This window comes from Epinephelus fuscoguttatus, linkage group LG17 (assembly GCF_011397635.1).
Source record: "Epinephelus fuscoguttatus linkage group LG17, E.fuscoguttatus.final_Chr_v1".
Lineage (NCBI taxonomy): Eukaryota > Metazoa > Chordata > Actinopteri > Perciformes > Serranidae > Epinephelus > Epinephelus fuscoguttatus.
The window spans coordinates 18,273,313-18,299,931 of record NC_064768.1 but is presented as its reverse complement, the minus strand read 5'-3'; the positions used below and the strand labels follow the sequence as shown (position 1 = coordinate 18,299,931).

At 41.4% G+C, this 26,619-nt stretch overlaps 1 protein-coding gene across 1 annotated transcript; it reads left to right on the top strand.

Moving 5' to 3' along the window:
- Positions 1-15,298: 15,298 nt before the first annotated feature.
- On the top strand, positions 15,299-26,402 carry LOC125905233 (transmembrane protein 42). Its single transcript, XM_049603132.1, has 3 exons — positions 15,299-15,620; positions 20,418-20,564; positions 20,888-26,402. Exons 1-3 carry the CDS (start codon positions 15,444-15,446, stop codon positions 21,029-21,031), a joined length of 468 nt encoding a protein of 155 aa, XP_049459089.1. The 5' UTR covers positions 15,299-15,443; the 3' UTR covers positions 21,032-26,402.
- The last annotated feature ends 217 nt before the right edge of the window (positions 26,403-26,619 follow it).

Here is a 26,619-nt window from a genome sequence, read left to right as displayed (position 1 = left end):
TATGTTCTGAGAAAATACCAGCAAAACTGACATCGTTTCCATCAGCCTTGGCTGTACTTTGTGTTAAGTGCTGATTAGCGAATGTTAGCATGCTAATATGCTAAACTAAGATGGTAAACATCAACATGTGAGCATGTTGACTTTAGCATTTAAGTTTTTTGCCTGCATGTTTGTGTGAGTGTGTGTATTTGTCTTCCCCCAAGTAATCTCACAAACTACTGGACCAATCAGCCTCATATTTGAGTGCATGTTTATGACTGCTCACTTTAGGATCTCTCGTGGTGATTCATATTATTTGAAAACCCTGTTTTTCATTGACTGTCATTGACTACTAACTCCTCTCGGTAGGGGCAGCAAGTTTTCTGAAAATCTGCTTGGTAAAAACTACAAGCATTACCATCTAAAAAACTCACATCCATAAAAAAGTTTGGTCTTATTTTGAACCAGAGCATCTGCAGATTAATTCCATACCCAATATGTTATGATTCACCAAAGTAAGGCAAGTTACTTGATGAATAAATCCCTGTTTTTTTGTTATCTTCACCGACATCTTGGCTGTAAGGGAGCCGGGAGGGACAATTCCACCAAGCACAGCTCTTCACAGTCCAGCTGCTACCCAGTTTCCTCCGCATGGCGTCATACCACATCAGATCATTTTGCCTGCTCAGTTTTGAAGACTTGCAGATTTTGTTAATTAGGTTATTTTTCCTTGATATTTCTGTCATGAGTACGTAAGTAGGATATGTAGTTAAATGGTTTCTTGTTTCGTCTAATTTCGTACTTTGTTGTGCTGTAGCCTCCAGACAAAGTTAATATAGTAAAAAATGTAGTTATGAACAACATGGATCAAAGCTTTGTGGCTGTGTTTCAGTTTTTAAAAATACTCTCATCCTCATAATTATACTGTATTTATATTTCACATCTTGATACCGTCATTGTTTGCTTTGTGAAAGAAAGATGTGGATTTTTACGATTTTTTTCATCTAAGTATTATATAACACAGACACTCACAAAAACATGACCATGACAACCAGAATGAAAAGGACACGGTAATGAAGACCTGGCTGAGAAGCACTGCAGGCTATTAAGAAAAGGCAGAGATTGCGCTGAGCAATTGACGACATGCCTCAATGAATCTCCACAGGACACTTAACAGAGCATGCATAGATTCCTGCTGCTTGTCAGCCGAGGCAGCCACAAAGCAGAGATCAATACAAGAGAGTAAAAAAGAAATCCCTGGGCATCAGAGAGTCAGAGAGGTTCGTTAAAAGCTTGTGCTGAGAGTCATGCTCAGGTCAGCTGCATTTCATTATGAGAGGTCATGCCAGTTTGACTCTGAGGCCTTTCCTATTAACTTTCAATTTAGAGTGTATATTAATTATAGAGAAAATCACGTATCGTACATTTTTCAATAGAAAGGTATTGGCTGATCAATAAGCCCCACCTCTGAACAGGGATTGTCCAATCACGCCCTTAGCAACCTTTGCTAGGCAAGGCAAGTCTGTCCAGCTTTAAGTTTCTCAGCATGTTGATGTGTGCATGGGGCTAAGGAACGAGATGCTGTGTCTCCAATGGCAAACTTGCAAAAGTGCATAAGTGCGTTTACCCAAAGAAGTATGGCCAAATACAGTGCACTGTAAGTACGGTATGGTGCACTGATAATGGTCAAAAAGTTGAGTGTGGAACGTTGGACACTTCTCATCCTCAATGATTGCCATGTTGCCAACATAGTGGAATGAGCAGGACTGAATACACATTTTAAACGTGGAATTTCACTCAACTACCTCGGAAAACAACAAAGCATTGTACAAACGTAAGTAAGGTTATACATGTTTTACATGTTTTTCATGTATATAAGAGTAGTAGCAAGGTGCTAATCACTGGCAGTAGACTTGATAGCAGAAAACAAGTGTCGCACACTCTGGCTCCCTGTGCATTTCCCCTTTATTCAAATGATGACACATCAGCCCTCAGGCCTTCTTCAAAATCAACAATTATCAACAAATGTTGTTGATCTTGAAGATGGCTTGAGGCCCAAAATGCCATAATTTGAACAAAGGTGAAGGGCATAAGGAACTACAGTGTGCGACACCTGTTTTCTGCTATCATGTTTATTTTTCACTACCACTACACCGTTGAAGCCATCAGGTTTTTTATTGAGTTATTTCTGGTATTGCAAACAACAATGCGAATGCTAACATTAGCTTGCTAGCGGGTATACAGCGGGACATTTTATCATTCAACCAGCGGTTATGGGATAAATGCCAGCTAGGCATAAGAAAGCTCTGTCACAAGTCAATAGTACTATACTAAAGGCTTTTCTTTTACACTGGTGACTCTGGTTACATTCACCTGAAGGCAGCAGGTATCTGTTCCATGATGCTGTACGCTGCACTTGTGGTTTTTCATAGGAGCTGTAATTTTTTTCTGTGCATACAAAGTAATCATTTAATAGTATACATTCATGGATGGATTACCGAATGGGCCTACACTGGCCTTCACCTGCAAAATGTCACTCAATTTAAGATGTACTAACCAGGAAGAGTGTCAAAATAACAACAAAGAGACACAAAAAGACCACAGACATGCAAAGAAAACTGCAAAGAGACACGAAATGGGCAACACAACCACAAAGAGACACAAATCAACCACATGGAGACACAAAAGGACCAGAAAGTGACACAAAACAACCATAAAGAGACAAAATTACCTCAAAGAAACCCAAACATCAACAAAAAGACACCTAACAACCACCAGGAGACATGAAATGACCACAAAAAATGCAAAACCACCACAATGTCTGTGTGTTGCTCTTGTGTAGGAGAGGTGGTGGGGCCCTTTGCATATCTGTGCCCAGGGGCCCATTGTCTCATAATCCGCCCATGTATACATTAAAAGGTTTCGGTTTCTAATAGCAACTGCTGTGGTGGTTGCCAATTTAAACCTCTAGAGCACACTTCAATTTTTTCAAAAAGAAGATGAAAGAAATACTGAATGAGAGATTGCATTAGGGCTGACGTTTTTTCTGCAACTCTGCAATATCATCACATTAAACATCATAATCTTCATCATCATTATTTCTTCCTTTTAATCTTCCACTCTCGCCTCCACCTAGTCATCTTCATCACCCATGTTATAAGCACTTGCATCATCATTGCCTCGGCCCCCATCACTCTGCTGGAACAGAACAAGCTGCAGTAGGAGCCACCAGCCGCCGACACGCAGAGAAATGGGTGTTTCCTCACCTCAGCACTGTAAAACATGAAAAAAAGTCATTCCCCAGAGCTATGATTCGAAGCGTTTCTTTTCCCCAGTTACACACTGACATCGCACCAATCTACTCCATTACAGCCCCACGTCAGTACAGTCAGATTTATGACAGCTGTGACTGCCTGAGGCGGGCCCTCATCATCTTCCACTACCAGTCCGCTCCCGGCACCAGAGCCATTACAGCCTAGAAGGAGATACTTTAAAACCTAATAGCTCCACAATGTCAGCTTTTCAGGAACGAAGAACAGCAGTCTTGTTTGTAGCACGATAGCAGCACATTCCTCAGTTTATGTAGTGACTTAAGAACATTCTAAGCTGTAAATGTTAAGTTTAACTCAAATGTCAGTCCATGGATGAGCTACTTTAGGTTTTAGATTTTCAAACATTAACTCCTTAAAGGGATAGTGCACCCAAAAATGTAAATTCAGCCATTATCTACTCACCTATATGCCGATGGAGGCCCTGGTGAAGTTTTAGAGTCCTCACATCCCTTGCGGAGATCAGCGGGTGGAGCGGCTAGCACACCTAATGGCAGACGCTGCCCCAGACTAACGTCCAAGAACACAAAATTGAATCCACAGAGTATCTCCACACTGCTCATCCATAGTGATCCAAGTATCCTGAAGCCGCGACATGCTGCTTCTCTGTGCTCCGCGCTTACGTGTGTGCACGCTCAGGGTGATCGGTGATCTCTGAAGAGTAGCAGTCTCGTCAGTACTGATGTCCAGATTCTCAAGTGCAGGCATCGCCAATTCCCAGTCTGAGCAGCAAAGACTTTCCACATCCGTTGGCACTGCTTTGCATTTGAAACAACTACACCACCAGGTTTCCAGTGCTCGACTCCAGTATTCTGCAGCTGGCTGAGGGTTAGGCTCATGAGCTGCGGCGGCTGCTTCGTCCAGTAGCCTGAGTTCCGTCCGTATACTCGGGCTCAAACAAATACGGCTCAACAAAGAAATGCTGTTCCTCCTCAATTTCAAAGTCTTCAGACATGTTGGGCTGTCCTTTGCTAAAAGACCGTCGTGCAAATGATCTTTTAGCTACTGTGGTTACTGTTGTCCCTCCCAGAGAGAGCACACCTGTCTTCCCTTCCATATGCAAGTGAGGAAAGCCTGAGGCAGAGAAGCAAACCTCCCTGCCCTTCCATGCACCTACATGGAAAGCCTAATGCAAAGAGAGCAGCAGCAAAGACCCCAAAAAACAACCATACCAGACAAACCTCTCTGTCCTTCCAGAGCGCTGGAAGTGCCAGCAGAGCAGATTAGATGGACAGCCAATTAGTCCACTACATTGCAATGAGACTAATACAACCAACATGGATTGCTAGATGATTTACATATCTAGTGAGTTAATAAAGAGGGCCCAGCAGTTAAGCTACAACATCAGCCAGTAGTTCACAAAACACTTTAAGCATCGAGGATGACTTGAGTCTCGGGTCGGAGCAAATGATGACCATCGGCCCGTAGCCTTGGCATTGAGAGGAATGGATGCTACAGTTGTAGCTTCTCCCATGCAGAGAGATTGAGCAGTATAGTGTTCGGTAAATGTACAGTAAATATGAAGCTACAGTCAGGAGGTTAGCTCAGCTTCATTTTTTGAGTTAGCTGGTGAGCCATGGAGGTGCTGATAGAGTCAGGCTAGCTGCTTCCTCCTGCTTCTAATCTTTATGCTAAGCTAAGATAACCGGCTGCTGGCTATAGATTCATATTTCCCTGAAAACATGAGAGTGGTCTCAATCTTCTCATCAAACTTTTCGCAGGAAAGTGTAGGTGTATTTGCCAAGATGTGGAACAAGTGCCTTAATGCAAAAAATAGTTTACACAACAGTGCATTTTAAACTTTTTTGCAACAGTTTGGGAAAGGCCCTTTCCTGTTTTCACATGACAAAACAATGTGCACAAAGCAAAGTCTCTAAAGAAATGGATGTGAGTTTGGTGTGAAAGAACATGACTGGCCTGCAGAGTCCTGATCTCTACCTCTTTGGTAGAGATCAGGACTCTTTGGGATGAACTGGAACTACTGTAAGCCAGACCCAAGCAGCAACCTCTGGGACTAAAAACTAAAGCCATCGTACAAGTGCCAAAAACTACAGTTCCTTGAATGACCACTTGAGGCTGGCTCCAGAGGCAAGTCAGTCCCGTAGATCCTCATGTTAAAATGCCAGACTTTTCAGCAGAAACACATACTGTTTGTTTACAGCCTGGTACAAAAAAAAAACAGTTTTGGTCTCTGTAGCAAATTTCCCCGATAATCACAACTGTGCGGGGGTGAATTTTTATTAAAATCACCCGTTTAAATGTTATTAAGGCTTAAAATTACGCATAAGGAAGAGTGAGGCTGCTTTGAGTGACAGGCTGTCTGCTAGGTATTGCCACGGTCTATGAGTTAGATCCAACCCTTGCTCACCCACAACTCCACCCTCTTATCTAAATATGTTCACTTGTGGCAACGGCCAAAATGCTAAACTTGAGGCTTAAAAACCGCAGCCCACAAACAGATGGGTCATGTCATGGTATATAGATCTATTAGTGTATATAGTCTATGGCCAGACATTATTGCCCAACATCAGTGGCAACCTCACTGTTGCTCTTACAGCTGAATGGGAGGAAATCTTCCAAATAGAGTTTAAAGATTGGTGGTTTTTGTACTGAAATGTCAACACGCACACTTTATGGGTGACATATTAAAATGTCCACAACTTTTGGCAATAAAATGTACCAAGACGTGGTTTTGTTCAGAGTATTTCAGTGTGATGCAGCAGCAGACTTTGTGTAAGCAAACCTGCACTTGATCAAAGTGTGCTGCTGTCCAGCACATTTGGCATTTAGATGTCTGACATCCTTTCAGAAAATAATTGATTGACTGATCACAAAGGCTTGGCAAAGAAACAGCCCAGGACTCAGCTTTAAAGATAAAGTAGTGTAAAGAAGTCCTCCATCAGCACACCTTCTCATCTCTTAGTTCTAATGCCTCGATTTCCACAACATAATATTTCATAGCTTTTAATGGATCCTGGCATCTCAAAGGTGACTGCACTGAGTTGAAGGACGAGGAGTTCTACTCGCTGATACATTCAGAATGAACCATCATTTCTCAGTGCACATTTTGAAAGGTTATTGGAAAAACTACTGACTTGCTGAGTTCATTTTGAAGCGGGCCATCAGAGAATGAATAAGCATTGGTGTATTTCCTCACTGATCTTATCAGTGTAAGCTTGTCTGTTCTTGTCCCTGACAGATACGTGCACACTGCCCATCACTTTGTGTACAAATACACAAACAATCCACATCATACTCCCCGTCTCAGACTGAGAATCAAAACCAAATCAAACAATAACGCACAGAGAGACACAGCCGACCTTGATTTGTTTCTATGTTCTTGCTGACACTGCATTTGAAAGAGCAGCTGGATCAGATTAGCGTTTCACCTGGTTTAATTGTTCCTGGCAACCACAGGACTGAGATTATCTCCAGTCTGTTTGTTTTAGGAACATTTTATCTACTCGTTGTAAACTCTGCCGCCAGCCAACATGTCTCCATAAAATGTCTCTTTCCCTTTGCTCTCTGGAAAGAAGCTTATTTGACTTCCTGTCTGCTGGTACTTCAGTTTTACTGTAATGTAATCTTAAAACAGTTATGTTAGGCCATATTGGGTGTAATTGTATTTCAGTGCAGTTTCTGAGGGAGTTCAGTCTGTCACATTGTAAATGATGTGGTGTTGCCTGACTCGCCAAAAGCTTGCATATGTTTTCACAACAGCCTGCATTATTCACAGCAACCAGCAACCTCACCCATAACTACTTAATGGACTGAGAGGGGGCTATTGACCCTGTATGCTGACAAGGTCAGCAGACTGCATGTGTGTGTTTGTGTGTGTAGCTGTGTGTCAGACTGTAAGCTGAGAGCAGGAGAGAGCGATTTTATAGTTCAAGGATCTGTGTGTGCCTGTGACTTGCTGGCTCTGTACATGCTAGGCTGAAAGATGAAGCCATGCATATTCATCAAGGCAGCTGAAGAATACGGCTTTATGAGATCTAGAAATGAATATGGAGGCTGCAATGGTCATGCTTGAGGACCCTTCAGTAAGCCACTGCTCTAAAGGTTAAAAGACCTCTGCAGGAAAGAGGACAGGTAATTAAGACCAGTATATCAACACAAAAGTACTGAGCATCTGCTAGATCACAAACCCAACTGCCTACATGATATAAAGCATGTATTTATGTCCAAATCTTTTCATAGCAAAGAGTTAGATTAAAAGAAAGCCATGGCATGATCACAAATCACAATGCTGATTAACACCAATGCATTAAATTCAAAGACTCCTAGTAGACTATTTTGTTTTTTCATTTGTGTTGTAAGCTAAAAAAACATTTGGGCACTTCATTGTATACAACAGTATAAGTGAATACATCACTATTAAAAGGGACTTTAGTTTGAACAACAGTTGAAGAATGCATCGCTATTTAAAGGCACTGTAAAATGGTAGGCGAATAGATCAACATAGGTACTTCAATTTTGCTTTCAAAAGGCTGGTAACTAACTGGTTTCATTTCAAGAAAAAAAGATGTTAAGTAGAAGAGGCCTTTCCTTTTAGTCCAGCGTTCCTGTACTCAGTGAGCTTTAGTGCTGCAGTTCAAAGTGCTATCCATTTACAGGTGATGAAATTTGAATATTTTGCGATGTGAATGTCTTGCCTTTTATTTTATTTGCTGTTGGCTATGCTGACAGACAGCACATGGAAACATGACCACTGCCCAAACTCTGGTATCCACTGGTTTCTTGGGCACTCCGCACTGCGTACCATCCGTGTCAGGAGAGCGTTAACGTTAGCTAACGGTAGCTAGTGTTAGCAGGGCTGGAAACTCAAATCACACACTTCCATTAGTACACTTCCACGTGCACTATGTACTTATTGGTGTAGTGCGTGAATTTCGACAGTAGTGTTGTCTCAAACCAAACACAGCTGTTGTGCACTTACCGGAAATGATGACCGCAATTTCTCTTCTTCTTCTTTTAATTCCTAATTGTAACCGGCCAGTGAAGCATTACCGCCACCATTTGCCCACAAATTTTCGCCCACCAAAATATCCATTGACTGTACTGTATTGTTCTACTGTATTTATTAAAATGAACTTGTTTTCATGGGTTTTATGCCGCAATCTGTGCCAACGACGTGTCCCCCTCCTACTGGCTGAAAATGTACCATTTCCATTCGCGTTATCGTTCGCGGTACCAAATCATTACAGACTGCTAAATGAACCCAATAAACATACTGCTGGCTTAAATATCCGACAACAGTATAGTGGTGCTTAGTGCAAAAAACACATGTATAACTTACATTTCTACAATGCGGCGACGTTCATGGGTTCACAGTCCTCGGCCGCCATTTCCAGTTTGAAAAGTGGTCCCTTCCCTTCTGCTACGTAGCCAAGATGGCGACCACTGAGGGAGAGAAGTATCCATAGTTCCACACTCAACTTCTTGACTGTTTTGAGCGCACCATCCGGGTCCTCATGGTGCACTGTCTTTCTCCATACTTCTCAGTGTGAACACACTTACGCACTCAAAATATTAAGTGTAAGTACAGAAGTATGAGATTTGAGACACAGCGACTTTTAGCATCTATGTTAGCACCACTAGCTGTGCTGACACTGCTAACAGTGGTAACATAGTCAACAATGCTAAAGGGGTTTTACAGCTCAAAATGGCGCCGCTTCCTCACCAGAGTGAGCTGGTGGGAGGGTGGAGGGTGGGCACAATGTTTCCACAGCAATGCTTTCAGGTTGGGACGGTGTTACTAGTGGTATTGGATCAAAGAGTGGCATTGCTAGCACTAGCTAGCTCCCACCAGACGCAGTGTTGCGCAGTGCAGTAACTTGAAGAGTAGCAAAATTAATCTATAGACCAGCATTTAAAATTGGTCAAAAATATTCTCAGCCACTAACCGATTAATGCTTAACCACTGACATCCTCAGTTCTTCAGTGTGTACAACAGTAAGGGAATGCATTACTATTCAAATGCAGCATTTAAAGGTACTTCAGCATGTCCAACCATGAGTGAATGCATCACCATTCCAAGTTACCTGAGTATGTACAACAGTAAGTGAATGCATCATCCTTCAAGGGCACTCCAGTATATACAACGAGTGAAAGCATGACCACTCAGAGGTACTTCAGGATATAAAACAGTAAGTAAATGCATCACTGTTCATATGGCCACAGTGTTCAGTGCTGATTCAGACTCTCTTCACTTCAGTAGTACATAAAGTCTTATGGTGGTTCAAGGATACCTTCAGTACAATTTAAAGATTTGTTCGTATATGCACTGAACACCTCGAGGATAGCACCTTTCAAACACAGAAGCAAACAAATGGACAGAATAAATTTTATAAAGGTACGCTGCAGATATAATTTCCCCAAATTCAATAAACTAAATAAAAGTGCAGTAGAAAAAATACCTAAGCAGGACAAAATAACAAAAGAGCTTTTTGTTTAGTTGGTTCCATGTGTGTGGATTATAAATTATTTGCAGCTACTGGATAACAATTAAATGCACAAAAAGCCCCCCAAAACACCTTTATCTTCCCAAAGTCCTCTTTGTCATATCCTTATAAGAAAACACAATAGGAACAAGATAGCAGTGCGTGGGTATTTTTTCCTCTTTTTCTAATCTCTATTATATTGTTTCCTTTTAGTAGTTGTTAGGCGTGTGTACTAAAGAAAAATGAATCCCATAACTAAAATGGTCAAGCCAGCAGTAACTGTCAATGTAGTCTGTGGCAAAAAGTGAAAGTAATGTTAATTTAGCCAAACGTTTTAAAGAACGGGTCGTGACTGTGTACTGCATCTTGATATTAAATTCAGAGGTCTATCTTTTAAGCGGGATTATGGAAATTCATGCAAAAGCAAAACAGAAAGGGAAATGTGCATAAATATGAGAAAAAGATCCATCTTTTTCCTCATATTTTCCTTTAATTTGTCAAAATCTGTTTTTGTCTGCAAGCAACAGATAGCTAAGTTAAAGGTCATAGCTAAGGTCGTTACACTAATGAACCCTACACACTAAGGATGGTATTTTCATCCTTATTAAATTACCTTATGGACCAAAACCACAAAAGGTGGACAAAGACAGAAGAAGACAGCGACAGACCCTCGGTAAAAATGTCACGAAAGCTCTCTGTGGGCTCAATTATCGCTCAATTGAACAGGGAGCACCAATTTGTGCTCTAACTTGACACTTTTGTGTTTGTTAGAGGAGCTCCAGGCTGAAAACTACAAGCGAGGATATAACAGCTAATGGCTCCTCTTGATTTCAGACTTTTCCTGCTATGCAGACACTCCAGAAGTGTGACGGTGTCAAAATGTGACAGACCAAGGACGGTCATTTCCCTTAAGCTTGTTTCAGGGGACAAGAGCATAGGACACTGTGACAGAAACACCTTACTTCTTTTCTTCTGCACTGTCATTGCTCACCACTCTAATATCCTTTTTCACAGGCACGGTGGCACACGCTCTAGCCCTGCATTATTACATGCTTATTTTATTACCTTTCTTCTTTTTGTGCCTCTATGATCAGCCTGTCATAATAAAATCACTCTTCAGCATGACAGATGTATTCAGAGCATCAATAATGCAATAATTGCCTCTTTACAAGCTAATTAAGATTTTAATGCTCACAAACATCAAGATGAAATGGGAATATGGAGCTGTGGTAACTAGTCATCAAAGCATCAACAGGCAAAAGAGGTTGTATTTCAAACTAAATGTTGCCTCAACCCACTGCATGGCGGCAGAAATAAATATACACAAGTCAGTGATTTACATCCACAGCAGGTTGTAGTAGGTATTTCTCTGAAGCACATTAGAGACATCTACTGGCCAGAAAACTAATTTGGGTTTACACTTGGCCTGGTTGAGGAAATGATGAGATCACCTTCAAGATGTGATGTAATTGTCTTTGGAGAATTTGGGTATTCTGCCCCTAAAAAGCACAGTACTTATATATTTAGACAAGGCTGGGTAAAGACCAGAGTTTTTGATTCTGGTTATATAAAATGATTTTGATACATGTTGATAGATAGATAGATAGATAGATAGATAGATAGACAACGAAGGGTATACGTCTTTTTCTCAGAAGGCATTTTGGACACGTCAAAGTATAAAAAGCAGGAATGCAAATAATGAAAGTTATAATGAGAACGCTTTAATACAACAGAGCGAGACCACTTGAACATTAAATGGGCCATGATATTTTTTTATAACACCTATGTAAACTGACAAAGTGGGGGATCGTATCTACTGTATGTTCCCAAGGTCCTACGTTCCCTAGCTCAACAAGCTCTCAATATGAATCACTAAAGAGACCTTGAAAATGGTTTAATGTTCTTGGTAATGTTTTTCCCCAGGTCAAACGTTCAGTCAATGTTTCCCTGGTTGAAAACCAAAGCCCTCACATTTGTGGGTAAGACAGTTTTCTTGACTTTAGACATTAATATGTCCACAATAACGTATTTTTACCATTCAAACTGCAATTGAAGAATCAGACATACAAATATCAGAGGACTGGACAGAGAGCAAAAGCTAGTGCAATTCTTCCTCACCCCGAGACTAACAGCATTGCGAACAGGCCTACAAGCATCTGGGCTTTTGTTGGAGGCAATGCAGAACCCCACTGGCCAATCATTATTTTGTTTTCTGGGCACGCCCAAAAATACAACCATATTGGCAAGAGATTGAAGTGGAGAATCATAAGATAATTGGGATGGATCTAGTCCATTCATTGGTCATGTTATACTCAGGAAAAATATCTGAAACTGTCCCAAACAAAGATAAGAATTTATTAAAGATATTTTTTGGCAAGTAGCAGGAAAGCCATAACTCGCAAATGGTTGCAAGTTGATCCTCCAACATCGGCCAAATGGCAAGGGATTATTAATGAAATATATAGTATGGAAAGACTTACTTTTATTTTAAGACTTGAGATGGAAAAATGTACAAAATACTTGGAGACATGGATTGTGTACAAACTGCAATTGAAAAATCCATATCTTTTTGTTCTTTTGCTATTTGAACTGTGAGGCTAGTCCATACCGATCTTTGACGATGTTAGTTTATATCAAGAGACACAGAACCCTGGGAACACACAACAGGGCTGTCCCCCAATGGAGAAATGTTAAATGTGATCACAGTTAGTCATCAACCTAAGAGTATTATTGCCTGAACTTTAATAGTAAGTTTTAGTCATCCTCAAATTAAGCTAACGTTCCCTGACCAGCACCAAACAGACCAATAAATTGTATAAAAGAAGACACACACACTTTGAGACATTTTATTAAGGCTTAAAGTTATGCATAGACTCATTACAGGTGGGCTGCTTTGAGTGACAGGCTGTCAGCAGACAGTTTCCTTGGCTTCTCAGTCAGACCCACCCTCTCGCTCCAATATGGTCACTTCTGGCTTCAAAAAATCCAAGACTGCAACAGCTGTAGACAGGTGACAGCATGGTAGCTATGTCCATTATTTTTTACAGTGTATGCACCGGACACCACTAAATCTCCAATAACTTTTGCACTGATCCTAATAGAATAATAAAGCTATGACAAAAAAGTGTGACTAAAAGGCAGCGATATTTAAATGAGGCTAAGAGTCTACAGCCATGCTGGCAGCGCTGTGAGGCTGTACTTAGGAACAGTGGTGTTGAATTAAATATACTGTAAGCACGCTATGCCCACAGTCATTATGTTACATGCTGGTGCTTAGCAGGTATACTGTTGACCTTGTTCACCATGTTGGTTTAGCACGCTAGCATGCTAACATTTGCTAATTAGCACTAAATGGAAAGTATATCTGAGGCTGATGGGAATGTTGTTAGATATGTGGGTATTTGTTTCAAAACCAAAGTCAAGGACTAATTCAAATTATTAAAATGAATAAAAATATATGAATGAATTAAGCCTTTGAAACCTGGAGCAACATCACTTTTCTTGTGCTGCTTTCAGACGCCTTTCACATGTGTTTAAACCTTTGAACCTTGAGCAAATTGGTGCCATTTCTTTCAGAAACACAGGAGAAAAGGCTATGAGCAGTTTGGTAAGAAATGTTCCATGAGAGATTGAAGAAAAATTATTAAATAATAATAAAATGGTAAAACAGAGAAAAAAACTACGGAAAAACATATTTATTATTATTGTTATTATAACACTTTTAAATTATGATACAGAATTGTTATAATTTTAAGCACTCTTTCTAGGTAATTTCCTCATTTTTTTAACTAATTTTATTGTTTTTTTTTATTTCTCATTTTACTAATTTCTTCTATTTTATGGGGACATTTCTTTCTTTTAATGAAAAGGAGAAGGAAAACAAATAATAGAGGCAAATAATTTTTTTTAAAAGAAATCAAGCCACTTTGCTCAGGTTTCAAAGGGTTAAATAAAATAAGATAAAAGATAAGAAGAACTTTGGATTCAGGCAGTAATGCAAAGTAAAATCTCTTTTTAAAAAGTATTTTCTATATTGTTAGTATGTGGTTTAGTTATTTATTTAGCAGGTGCCACACACAACAAAAGACTTAGCATTAGCTATATTGCTAATTGGCACCTGTGGCCCCTGGGCTGTAAAATAGGCTATTAAAAGACAATACAGACCTTACAATACATACAATTAAAAGCAAATGTGCAAATTTACAAACAGCACATCACATATGAAACATCATACAATTCTGCAAAACTTCAATTAATAGCCCGGGCTATTATTTACTTAAATCACTGAACTCAACAGGCCTATATTTGGGACAAGCCTTTAATTCCTTTCACACAAAACTGTTGCTCAGCAAAGACTGGGATTGTGAAATTATGAATGATGAATGATGATATGATTGTGAGTTACGGCACTCAAGGATTACACCACTTTATCCTGTAAAAACGATACTCACAACTTGGATTCATTTTTATTAAAGACCTTTTTGATTATTTTGATCTGAGGACCCTTACGGGCTAAAGCAATATGAATAACTTGCAGGGTAATCAAGGAATGGACACATAATGTGAGGTAGCCAACAGCCTGCTATTATACATCTAAAGAACTTCTATAAAAAATGAACAGCTTGGCAACCAGACCAGGCTTCTAATTGAGACAGGCCTTTATTTGTCAAAATGTGTAGCTTCACCAGGCTAGTAAAAGGGATGAGGCTTTCAATTTAAGTTTTATGGTATTTAACCTCCTGTCTGTAAGATATTACTTTAATTTTCCAGTTAGTGCAATCAATCAGTTTGTACAGGCATTAATCTCATTTCCAGATTAATACACTGATTTGGATATAACGTCTTTTCACCCAGTTCATCACCAAAACCATTCTGTCTTCACTGTCCCTGCTGAGTCTGATAAAGAGACGGACGTCTCGTCTCTGGTTACTCTTGTCTTCATTACAGCGCTCAGATTAATACAGCCATTACGGCCCCATACATTCATGATGCTGATTCCACTGTCTATGCCTAATTAGGGGAATAATTAAGTTCTTGTTCTGGTTCCACCTCTGTGACAGGCTCGCCTCTCTGCAAAGGGCACTGAGGAGAGGAAATGAGGAGCGTGTGTGAGTATCTCTACACACCCACATACTCTTCACATCCATCCTGCTTATACCCAGTGTGTTTTAATGTAATGAGCCTTTATAATGCAGCTCATCAGTATGCTGAAGGGAACAGAGGTCTGGATCAAGTGAAGTCATACTTTACTATACGCCCACACGCAAGGACATAACATTAGCATTGATTGTCTTCTATTTTAGCGAATATTAATAGCGCAGAAGAATATGGTGGACTGTCTATTAATGACACACATTAGCTAATGTAGTTTATTATGATCCCAGGAGGTTAAGAGCTGCTTCAAAGTCATCAGTCACTCAGCTAAGGTTATGGAATGATCGGACTACATTTCCCATAATGCAACAGGGTTTCTTTAGTCCAACCACGGCGCTTCTCCTGCTTGACCATGTGTTGTGTGACTGCCACCGGACGGCTGTCTGTAGACAGTGCAAGGAAACGTGCCACACAGCACAGTGACACACACATACACACACACACACCATGCAGGCAGCTCGACCTGGACCAGCAGCAGCAACAGAGATGTAAAAAAGATGGATTAGAGAATTATGTGCCTCGGCTCATCATCATCAACATGTTCCCGGGAGTTTTCTATGCACTGCTGGCGGGTTTCCTCGGAGCTGTGGCGTCGTCGTCGGCCAAACTGTCTCTCGGAGCCGACTACCTGAAGGGAGTGTGTGAAACCGGACTCCGGACGTGGGGAGAGCAGCGGAAATTTAGACAAGCGGACGAAACTACCGCCTGCGACCGGGTGAGGCACCGCCGCAGTTAGAGTGAATAATGAACACAGTGAGGGTGGCTGTGAATAATGCAGCGTGCGTGCCTGCGAGCGGGGTGATTTCTCACGGAGGAAGTTGGGGGGTGATCCCCTCCCGCCTCTCCTCCCTGACTCCCTCAGCATCAGCACCAGCAGCAGCAGCATCACACGGGGGGAGCCCAGGCTGCAGCTGCGCTCTCGTGCCGTGTCCGCGTGCTGCTGCTACTGCTGCGACTGCTGCTGAATGACATCGCAGCTCGTGTGAGAGTGTGTTATCGCGTTGTTTTGTGCGCAACTTGTCTCGGCGTGTGTTGTGCTGATGGCGCGGAGGAGAGGCTGGTGTCTGGAAAAGGGGTCAGGTTTCAAATGTGACCTTCACGCTCTCCGCACACGTCACACGGTGATGTCAGAAACATGTCATGTGCAGGCAGCCTTAAGCAGTGGAGATACTGACCTTTAATTTTAAGGTCATTTAAATAGAAGATAAGGTGTGCAGGTGGATGCAAAACAAATGCTATTAATATTCACCACCAGGCTTGAATGCGTCATAAGACTTCATCTGGGATCTCAAACCTGAGAGACACAATAATACGGATCCTTCGCTTTATAATGCTCATGTTTATAATGCTATCACAAAAATTAATAGAGATTTAAAACCTTCCTTAAAAACTTTATCCTTAGTGGATTCCCTTTCAGTGTGTAATGGAAGCCTTAAGTGTCAGGTAGGAGTCGAGTGACCTTACTCTCCTTACCTTCCTGAGACCCTGTGTCCTCATATGATGACATCACATTTTGGGTTTACTGGACTTTATAGTTTATTCTGCTTTATGTAGGCCTGTTGTCCTTGTTCGTGGACATTCTTTTGCGCTGTCTAGTGGTAGTAAGACCACAGTACACTAATGCAGTATAAAAACAAGATCGTATCCATGTCTGCCAAGTCAGTCTGCAGCCAACCCTGACATGAAAGTGGACCAGGTACAAAACCTCATCACATTTTATGGTTGAATTGTGTTTATTTATGATTAAGACATTTATCATCAGCCCATTGAAGGACATTTGGATTTATTATCGTTTACAATGTTTAGTTTTTATACTTATCAGGTCCTACTAATCCCAAATAGCTAGGAGAAATGCATACCAAACAAAAGTTCGTGTCTCAGGAGGTTAAAGGGATAGTTCAAATTTTTTGAAGTGGGGTTGTATGTGGTACATATCCATAGCCAGTGTATTACTTATGGTAAATGTCTGTCAGCATGCCCCAGTTTGGAGAAGGGGAGCCAAAACAGAAGTTAAGCAATGTACTGCTGTGAATGGGGGGCAGCAGTCTCACCCAAAACAATCAATGACAGTTTAAGTGTACATTATTTAAAGGGTATTTTCACCACTGTTCCAATGGGAAAGCAGTTAACGGCTTCAGTTTCACATCTATGCTCTCTTGAAAACCAAGACACAAAAACAATAACAGGAGCTGCTGGTCTACCCCTGCCTTGATCAGTTAGTTAGCTTGTGTGACTCTGGTCTGAACACCAGTGTCACACAATAACACAAACAAATAACTGTTTGAGGCAGTGATAGACCAGCAGCTCCTGTGTTCAGCAATGTTAAATCACGCTTAATCAAAGTGGTATAGCAGCTTCAGTTCTCAGTCAGAAATCGCTGTCTGATGTTAAGGTAAAGCAGTGAAAATACTCTAAATATAGTGTACATTTAAACTGGTTTTGATTGTTGTAGGTGCAACATTTTTTAATTGGTGCCCCGCTGTCCACTGCCGTACATTGCTTAGCTTCTGTGTCATTACTCCAGTCTGCTTCCCCAAACTGAGAGTGCTGCTGTAGGTAATACACTGACTTTGGATAAATGCCTCAGCCAAACTCACTTCAAAAAATCTGAACTATCCCTTTAAGATTCCTCTGTTCAGAAGTTACTGACTGTTAAATATGTCTCGTGCACTTGTGACACCCGTCCCTGTTGTGGGATCAGCTGTCTCTACGTTGATTTAACAGGGAAAAATAACAAAAGGAAGCAATCCTAAAAATAAATTTCATTTCATTTCATTTCAGTATTCATTCAGCACATGCATCAAGAGAACAAAAGCAGGAAAACTCATTAACAGTATAGTATAGTCTTCATCTTTATATGACACTAAAACAACAATACAAACGACAATACACGTGACAGCCAATGCCCCCAAAAAATGTAACAAGCACCCCAAATGGGATTATTTTTCTAGCGAATAAACTAACAACCACATGTTGTTGCCTGGTTTACGAATATACCTCTCAAAACTATACCTCTTCCTTTATACGTTTTAATGGTAATAATGTTTTAGAAGTAACAGAAGAGCTGCATATTTAGATTTTGACATGAAAAATACTGAGAGTCCTCTCACCCCAATGCTATGTGTCTACTCCTGAAATGACCCTGTAGGTGACCTCTGACCCCAATTCTGTAGATTTCAGTACAAATATTTTCTTATGAATGTGACGACCAACAACAGTCTCCCCCAATTTTATACTTAACACGGTGTTAGATCTGATATTTGCAGTGGTGGGATGTACTTTTACTTTAGCGCAATTTTAGGTGCTTTTGCTGTACTTGCATTCCCAGTTTATGTCACAGCTACGTCTACTCCAGTAGTTTTCTGTTTGAAGTAATGTAGTTTTTACTAGGGATGTTCCTGGCGACTAATTTCCCTGTCGACTAAATGAAAAGTTTGTTGTTAGAGTTGAGGAGTCTAAAAAAAGGCACACACTCAGAAAAAAGTCCCGGTCCCGGCAAGGTGTATTCAGACTCAACATATTCCATTAACTTCCTGAAGCTTTACCTTCAACAAAGTTTAGTTCAGGATCACAGCACCTCTGGGTGAACAATGTCAAATTGGTCTGAGTGTGGCTAGCACCGCTAGCAGTAGCAGCCGTTATTTTGTGCAGGTTAACATCCAAATGCTGGAGTTGAATGTGGTTGTGCATTGCTCCAGTTGAGTGATTCTATGCCAGTTTTTTTCTGACACAGCCTACATGCTACCTTGTTTTCATTTTCTAGATCAAATTACTGCCAACCCGTACTGGTTTTGCAAGAGGACATTTCTCCAGTTTCCCACCGTGCTTTTTTTTTTTAAACTCCAGTCTATTCGAGTATTACCACGGGGCGGGGGACTGCTATCTGACGGCTCTGTAGCCCCCACTAGTGGCGGGCGGATGCATAAGAGTTAAGCGGCCTTGTACATTAATAAAACACTAATTGGATTAACCATCTCATATTTCTGGTGCTGACTAGCAAAGGGGCAAACGTTTAATCATTAAGACAACTAATCGTGCGCATCCCTAGATATTTTTATTTTACACACGAAACATAGCCAGTTTATGAAATATGATGCATTTTACTAATCCCAGTTTTTTTAACTATGTAGCTAGTACTTGTTGCACCTCCAGCAACCACAACATTAAAGTGTTACATAAACAGGGTGCAGAGGACGTTACCGTCAATATTTAGAGCATGTGCATTTTTCCATCCCCCCAAAAAACGGAAAAGTAGCAGAGGACTTTTATTTTGACAAAATTAAAGACATTTACACCATAAATTGACAAATTGGTGCAGAAAAATTCAGAATGCAGGTAAGTAAGTGGTTGATGCTAAACATTTTCTGGCAGAGGACCTCCCAAACCCCCGTTTCACGTGTCCCCCCAGTGTTAAAGGAGCTATATGTAAGAAATCTAAAGCAAATAGTCGTAAAATCTTCCTAATATGTCACAGAGACTAAGGAATAATGTTCATATAACATACTGATCTCACCAACAACAATAGTACAGCCAGAATATTCGCAAATCATGTCTATGCTTTGAGTTTGTGTTTTGGCCTGTTGCACCACCCACTGCTGTCTACCAGTCACACAGTCAGTAGAGTCTCAGCATCAGTTACAGTTACGACTGAGCTACAGCAGCATGGCCAGCAGCATTAGCAGTGTCCCGGTACATAGCATTAGCAGCCAGCTACTTCTCAGCTGTATACCGGCAGCAGCGTTAGCAGCAGAGAAGCCGGACTTGCTCGAACGGTCCGCTGGAAAACTGAAGATCAAGGACGCGGCGACGCGGCCCTGCCACGGCAGCCGCCCGTGGGCAAACAAATCAGTCTCCAGCGTGCTGCTGTCCAGCAACCTAGAATCTGTAGGGGAGGGGGGGCGGACACGACTCGCGGCAGTATTTTGAATTTGAGTGCAGTAACCGTTTTGGCCACATTCTTACATACAGCGCCTTTAAAGGACAACTTCGGTATTTTTCAACCTGGGCCCTATTTCCCCATGTGTATGTGTGCGTATGATTCATGGGTACAACTCGTTCTAAAATTGGTTCAGTATTGAGGGAGGTGGATCTCTGCTCCAACACTGACTGACAGCTGACTCCACTCATAGCAATGGCAATCTAAACCGGTCAGTGGCGAAAAAAGCACTTTTAATGCGCAAACTTATACGGGATGTATTTGCCCCCGTTACTGTTTTAGCTCGTTTCGTGGCTCCGGTTGCATCCACCTCCCTCAATACTGAACCAATTTTAGAACGAGTTGTACCCATGAATCATATGCACACATACACATGGGGAAATAGGGCCCAGGTTGAAAAATACAGAAGTTGTCCTTAAAAATGAAAACTATGCGTCTGTACATACGGATGTCTATTATATAAAGCCTATAATACATTATGATAAGGTAACACTGCTGCATTCTGCTACACAGTACTCTTTTTACAGGATTAAGTGGACACAAAACAACTAATAAGTGTCTCTTTTTGTTCCTCAGCTCCATATCCCTCTGAGGCTGCTGTGCGGCGGGCTGCTTTTCACCTGCAATGCTGTGATGTGGACCTTCCTTGCCAAAGCACTCAGGTACTCTTCTTCCTCCACCCGAACCACTGTGACCACCACCGCCTCCAACTTCATATCTTCCGTGAGTACCAGTCTCTCTTACAGGACTCTTACTACTTGTTTTCTAAGCACAGTGCTTCACATCAGACTGTAGTGGAGTGTAAGTTAATTTCAGAGTGACCTTACATCCTGCCGGTCTTATATAAGCTGCTTTATTTTAGAAAATAGGCTGGACTATATTCAGAAATACTTTGTCGCAGTGATTTAGGCCTCTTACAGGAATTTCTTGTCAAAGTTCAACTCCTTGTTTTACATGTCCCCTGAAGGCATCCTTACTGGCTTTTATTGTAGAGACTGATTTACTTTGACTCAGAAGAAACCCTGATTTTTTTTCTCCTCTTGCAGGCTTTCCTGGGCCAGCTGATCTTTGGTGAAGCCCAGATAACATTGTGGTGGGTTGGGGTCTCCCTGACGTTCTCTGGCCTGTTGGTACTGCAGAGGGTTTCACCGCAGGATGGGCAACATGACGCAGGCGCCAAGGATGAATAATAAGTCTTGTCTCCACTAGTGTTCAGCCTGGCTCAGCTGGCTGTGGTATGCGGTGTGTTCATGGTCTGCATTTCCACTGATTTTAAGATCTAGCCAAGAAAAAATTGATGTTAATCTTCCCTCAATCACTAGTTTTACTAAACAAATGGTCTCCTGATTAACGAAATGGCACTCAAAATGAATCCTCCCTGATGAGGAGGAAAAGCTTGATTTGTAATGTTGCTGTTTATTCTTCAGGTAGGCTGAGAAACACTGCTGCCTCAGCTGTGGCGCAGCATTGTTTAGGCCTGTTCTAAAAATCACAGGAGATGTTGGCCTTCAGCCAGTCTGACCATGGCGCAGCTACAATCTGACTAGTGGAGACAAGCTAATGGATGCCTGCGACCAGCTTCCCAGAAGCTCTAAAATCATCTTTGTCCACAGGCTTAAAATGAAGCAAAAATGATACTAGCTTTACTTTTCTTTTGGGGAATCTTTCAGTCAACAGCAGCACAAAAACTCATGAGCTAACAGAACAGATGTTAAGGAGGGGAAGAGGCTGAAAGGAATAGTTTGACATTTTGGGAAAAATACTTATTTGCTTTCCTGCTGAGAGTTAGATGAGAGGACTGATACCACTGTCATGTCTGTGAAATGAATGTAAAGCAAATGCTAGTGGCTAGTTAGCTTAGCATAACAAGTGGATGAAACAGCTAGCCTTCCTCTGTTTGAAGGTAACAAAATCTGTCTACCAGCATCTCTAAGGGCACGGTCACAAAATTAACTTTGCTTCCGTTCACTTCATTCACTGCAAGCTAAGGGGCAAATGAAACATTTGCTTCCGGTGGCAAAGTAAATTTGCATCTGGGCATCAGGTGGCGTTCAACCAAGTTCAACTTTACTGAACTTTGACTGGGGAAGTCGCAACCTCCACCAGTAGCAAAGAAGTATGTGTGGAGAAAATATTGATTTGATTGTTGTATCTAACAAGTAGATATTATATGATACTGGCCAACCTCTAGCTCACCAGGTAGAGTGTGCGCCCCAGGAGGCTTTGACCTTTGTAGCTGCCCGCGTTCAGTTCCGACCGGCCCTTTGCATGACATCCCCATGTCTCTTTCCCACCTTTCCTGTCTATCCACAGCTGTCCAATCAATAAAGGCAAAAACGCAACAAAAAATTCCCCACATGAGAGTTGGGAGACCAATTCACACCACAATAGCCAAGCAGCATTGAGCTCCTCCGGGGATGTATGACTCCAAGGACGCACTGGCAGAAGTTCATGCATCGATCCAGCAATTTCAAGCATGTATGATGGGAGTTATTTGCACGTACTGAGCAAGTCAACACAAAGTGTTCTAGCATTAAAACATACGCGAGTAATGTGATGCGAAAATTTGCATCACGTTTGGTGTGACCACAACATAACCCCTCCCCTACCCGCCTCTCTTTTTTAATCTATCACTTCATAACTAGCTAAATGCTAACTTAGCATTTTCTTCAGGGCTTCCACCGCCGGACCAAGGAGCAAAGAGGGGCCGATCGCATAGGTACAGTGGGTGAGACACGGAGCTCTAGGGTGGGTCACGATATTCGCAAATATTGCCTCAGCAATCAAATTTACGCAAAAAGCTAATTTATACGTTATGTCTTGTTTGTTTAATTTTAGTACAAATAGTGTTTTTTTATACATGTTGATTTTTGTGCGTATTCAACAAATGAGAGGCAGATTTTGTTACCTTTGGACAGAGAAAGGTTAGTGGTTTCCAGTCTTTATGCTTAACTAAGCTAACATCTCTTGGCTGCAGCTTCATATTTAATGTACAGATGTTAGAGTGGTATCAATCTTTTCATCTAACTCTCACCAAGAAAGGTATTAAGTACATTTCCCGAAATGAACTGAACTGAACTGCTTCTTTAAAGGGAGAGACAGATATAGTAATACAATACAATTTGAGAACCTGTGTGCACACTAACAGACTAATCTGGAGTCTTTTGGGCCGTGCTCATGAGCAATGGACAAATAGCATCACTGGCTATGTGCATGATGTCACTGTACATCAGCCTGTGCATTATATATTGCAGCCGTCAGATCACCAAAGCTTTCTTAACTCTCACATTTCCTTAAGTTACTCTGACACTCACTGTAAACATCCTACACTGATGCATTTTATGCTGCATGCTTGAGGGGAAGTTATAAACGAAGCACTTAACTGATGAGGCAAACTCATATTTTCACGAGTAATAATACTAATGTAGCGCGGAAAGGCTCCACCGTGGGTCTTTCTTTTACTTTTCATTTGCCTTTCTTGACAGCTTGAACCTCAAGATATGACAGGTTTTAATTCAGAGGCAGCTGCTCTTCCATATCGTGACAGACGTGTGCATGTTCCTACCGAGGCTTGAACTCAAATATCTCACACCAAAGCATCCTGGAGTGTCAGTCCACAACAGAGTGACGTCCCTGTGAGCTGCTTCATGTTATTAATCTCACAATCCTGTTACTTCAGTGTCCAAACTGTCTCTCCAGTGTAAGAGAAACCACACAGCCTCATGGTTGCTTGTTGAGCTTTATGCACCCTGTTCTTGCAATCTCATATTAGCCTCTCCATCACCCATCATCCCTCTGGGTTTCAAAGACACTTTGCTTCATTAAAAGCTTCCCTCTACATCCCTGGAGTCGTCAGAGTGCAATAACATTAAACTTCCTTTAAATCTCATAACACTGTGATGTGTGTAACAGCGAGGGAGTTTTAAGCATTAATAATTGAGCATAGAAAATGGCAATACATGCTGCTAGAGGGACGTTTCTGTTAGCATAAATCAGCTAAGTGCATATACTACTAGTATACAGGGGTTTGACATGAAAGGTTGCTCTACTTAATGGTATTTTAAGATCACATTTTGCTGTTGTTTGGATACATATCATGATATAAATGCATAACGGTAGCTATAATATCTGTCTGTAATATTCCACAGCAGCAACGCACAAATATATGAGATGTCCTTCCAGCCGCTGCTGTGCAGGTTTTGTATCATGTGATTTACATGCATCCCTATCAATGTGACTGCAGTGACAATGTGATTATACAGCTCTCATGTTAAAGGCTGGCTGAGTGATGTTTCATAGCAGGGCTGCAATCACCACGCGGGATTCTTTAGCTGTGGAGATCACTCACAGACACGCAGAATTTAGCTGTTAGTGCCTCCACGTTTTGGCATCCTGGGTGTGTTGCATTATCTAAAAGAATAGTTTAACGTTTTGGGAAGTTGTGCTTATTCACCTTCTTGCAGAGAGTTAGATCAGTTTGATACCTCTCTTACATTTGTCTGATAATATGAAGCTGGAGCCAGCAGCCAGTTAGCTTAGCTTAGCATAAAGACCGGAAAGCTAGCCTGGCTCTATCCAAAGGTAATAAAATACACCTATCAGCACCTCTAAAGCTCCCAAATTAACACGTTATATCTAAGTTGTTTAATCTGTGTAAAAACTGAAGGGTAAAAACAACAATCTGTGATTTTACAGAGGGTTATGTGTAGGATTATATGTTCCTGGAGTCTTGTCACCACTGTTGGGTTGCCAGGCAACCAGCGGGCTAGCAAACATTTTCGTGATCTTTAGGCCCTGCCCACCAAACCATTTTTTCCACAGCTGGAAACGGCAGGCGCTCCTCAGGAAACGCTCAGCTGGGAGCGTTTGAGAGTGCTTTGGAGGCATAGCGGTTTTTTAGCTGAGATTTCTTTGGTTGCGTCTGATTGGTTTAGATATGAATATCTGCAGAAGTGAAAACGTCGGCACGAGGTAGAATACTTGCTCTGTATGAAGCAAGGGCTGAAGCATGTAGGGAGACAAGAAAGACCCGCCTAGCTTTTCACTCTGTTTGGAGTCTTCATGCTAAGCTGAGCTAAGCTAAGCTAACCAGTCCAGCCCAGTTCAGAATAATTATTTGCAAAAAGATGAAGCCGTTTAAGAACATTGCAGAGAAAAGTTGCAACAGTGTGAACTAGCAAGTCTGAGCTCGACTCAGGCCAGCTGATGGTGTCACCTGCAACTCAGCTGGTTTTAGAACTTAAAGCATGTCACCTGTTTTAACAGCTAATCAGCTTGTAGTAAAGTCCACTGGTCTAGTCAAACAACCGCAGACGATATGTTTGCTTTCTGCGGCAGGTGCTCCGTCTCCGTCGAGCCCTCTGTTCCCGTCCTCACGGTGTGCCGATATCGGACGGTGGGTCACTGTTTCATCACTACTACAAATGCAACTGTAGCCAGTATCTCATTATCACTACCCTCATTCATATTTTAAGAAGCTACAAGTTATATTCAGCCTCAAAATAAGCCTGAAAAGCTGCAAATCAGAACGGTAGAACAGACAGTTGTTGCTTAGAGATGATACACCATCTCATCTGGTTGCATTGACGTGAACCGGCAGGTTTTTAGAACACTGCAGAATGGCGCATTGGAAGTAGTTGCATGTTTCGCCTTGTCTCGTCATTTTTATCTGAACTGGGCCTATTGTAGGTTCTGTTAGCTGCGGATAGAGCCAGGCTAGCTGTTTCCCCGTCCTTATTCTTTGTGCTAAGCTAATCTTACTAGCTGCTGGCTGGAGCTTCATATTTATCGTACAGACATTAGAATGGTGTCAATCTCAATGACAAAGTGACAAAGTGAATTTCCCAAAAATGTCAAACTGCTCCTTAACCTACCTTTAATATCTGTAATCTTTGCTTTTGACTCTGAAGATTTTTTGGTGCCTGGCTTTCCTCCAGTTAACAGCATGACATACGAGGGTAAACCATCTACCTGTGAACCCACTTTCACTGTAACATAACTATTTGGAGCTTTGCAAAAGCCACATTTATAGCTCTGTGACAGCCGCATGGCCCTGAGTGTGATGTATTTATATCCGTGTGCACATAAACTGTTGATGTGGCTGTACAGAGAGATTAGAAAACCACTGACATACAATGTTGACCTGACACGGTGTGTCACAGTGACGAGTTAATGTGCTGCACTGCAAGAAAACGGCAGTAGATTTATCAACACTTATCAATTTTGACTCGTCTCTTGGGAGAATAATGGAAGGAACTGATTTTGCATTAGTTTGTTGGTACTCTTTAACCTAAAGGGTGTGCAGATCAGTCACTACTTTAATCTGAAGGTGGCCACACATTATGTTCAACTTTTTAACACAAATCGACATAGCTTGATTAGAGGGAGTGACTCTGTTTGCCCTGTTATAAACCATCATGATGTGTCTTACAGAGTATGTGAAACAGACATTTGTAAAAGTGTAAATATATTCTGTTCATAGGAAACACTTAAAGAGGATGTGTATGTTTCCATCCGCACTGAGAGAAAAAACACTGTTGAATTATTAAATAAACATCTCATCTGACAAACCAGATTCTCATCTCTGTCACTCACATATTGTTGGCTCTGGGAAGATATTGAGTACGTCCTCATGACGACTGTGTTCTTCAAACACTAAAGTTTCTTGGAGCTTTTCTGCTTCCAGATCAATGGGACTAGATGTGAATCACAATGACATCAAAGATGTGATGGTCTGTGTTTTCCTGCAGCAAACAGGGACTTTGTACTCATTTAGCTC

Excerpts from the sequence above, each read along its gene's own strand:
- LOC125905233 (XM_049603132.1), top strand. The coding sequence starts at position 15,444 with ATGTTCCCGGGAGTTTTCTATGCACTGCTGGCGGGTTTCCTCGGAGCT. Across the intron at positions 15,621-20,417 it reads AAACTACCGCCTGCGACCGG|CTCCATATCCCTCTGAGGCT; the intron begins GTGAGGCACCGC and ends TTTGTTCCTCAG. Across the intron at positions 20,565-20,887 it reads CCTCCAACTTCATATCTTCC|GCTTTCCTGGGCCAGCTGAT; the intron begins GTGAGTACCAGT and ends CTCCTCTTGCAG.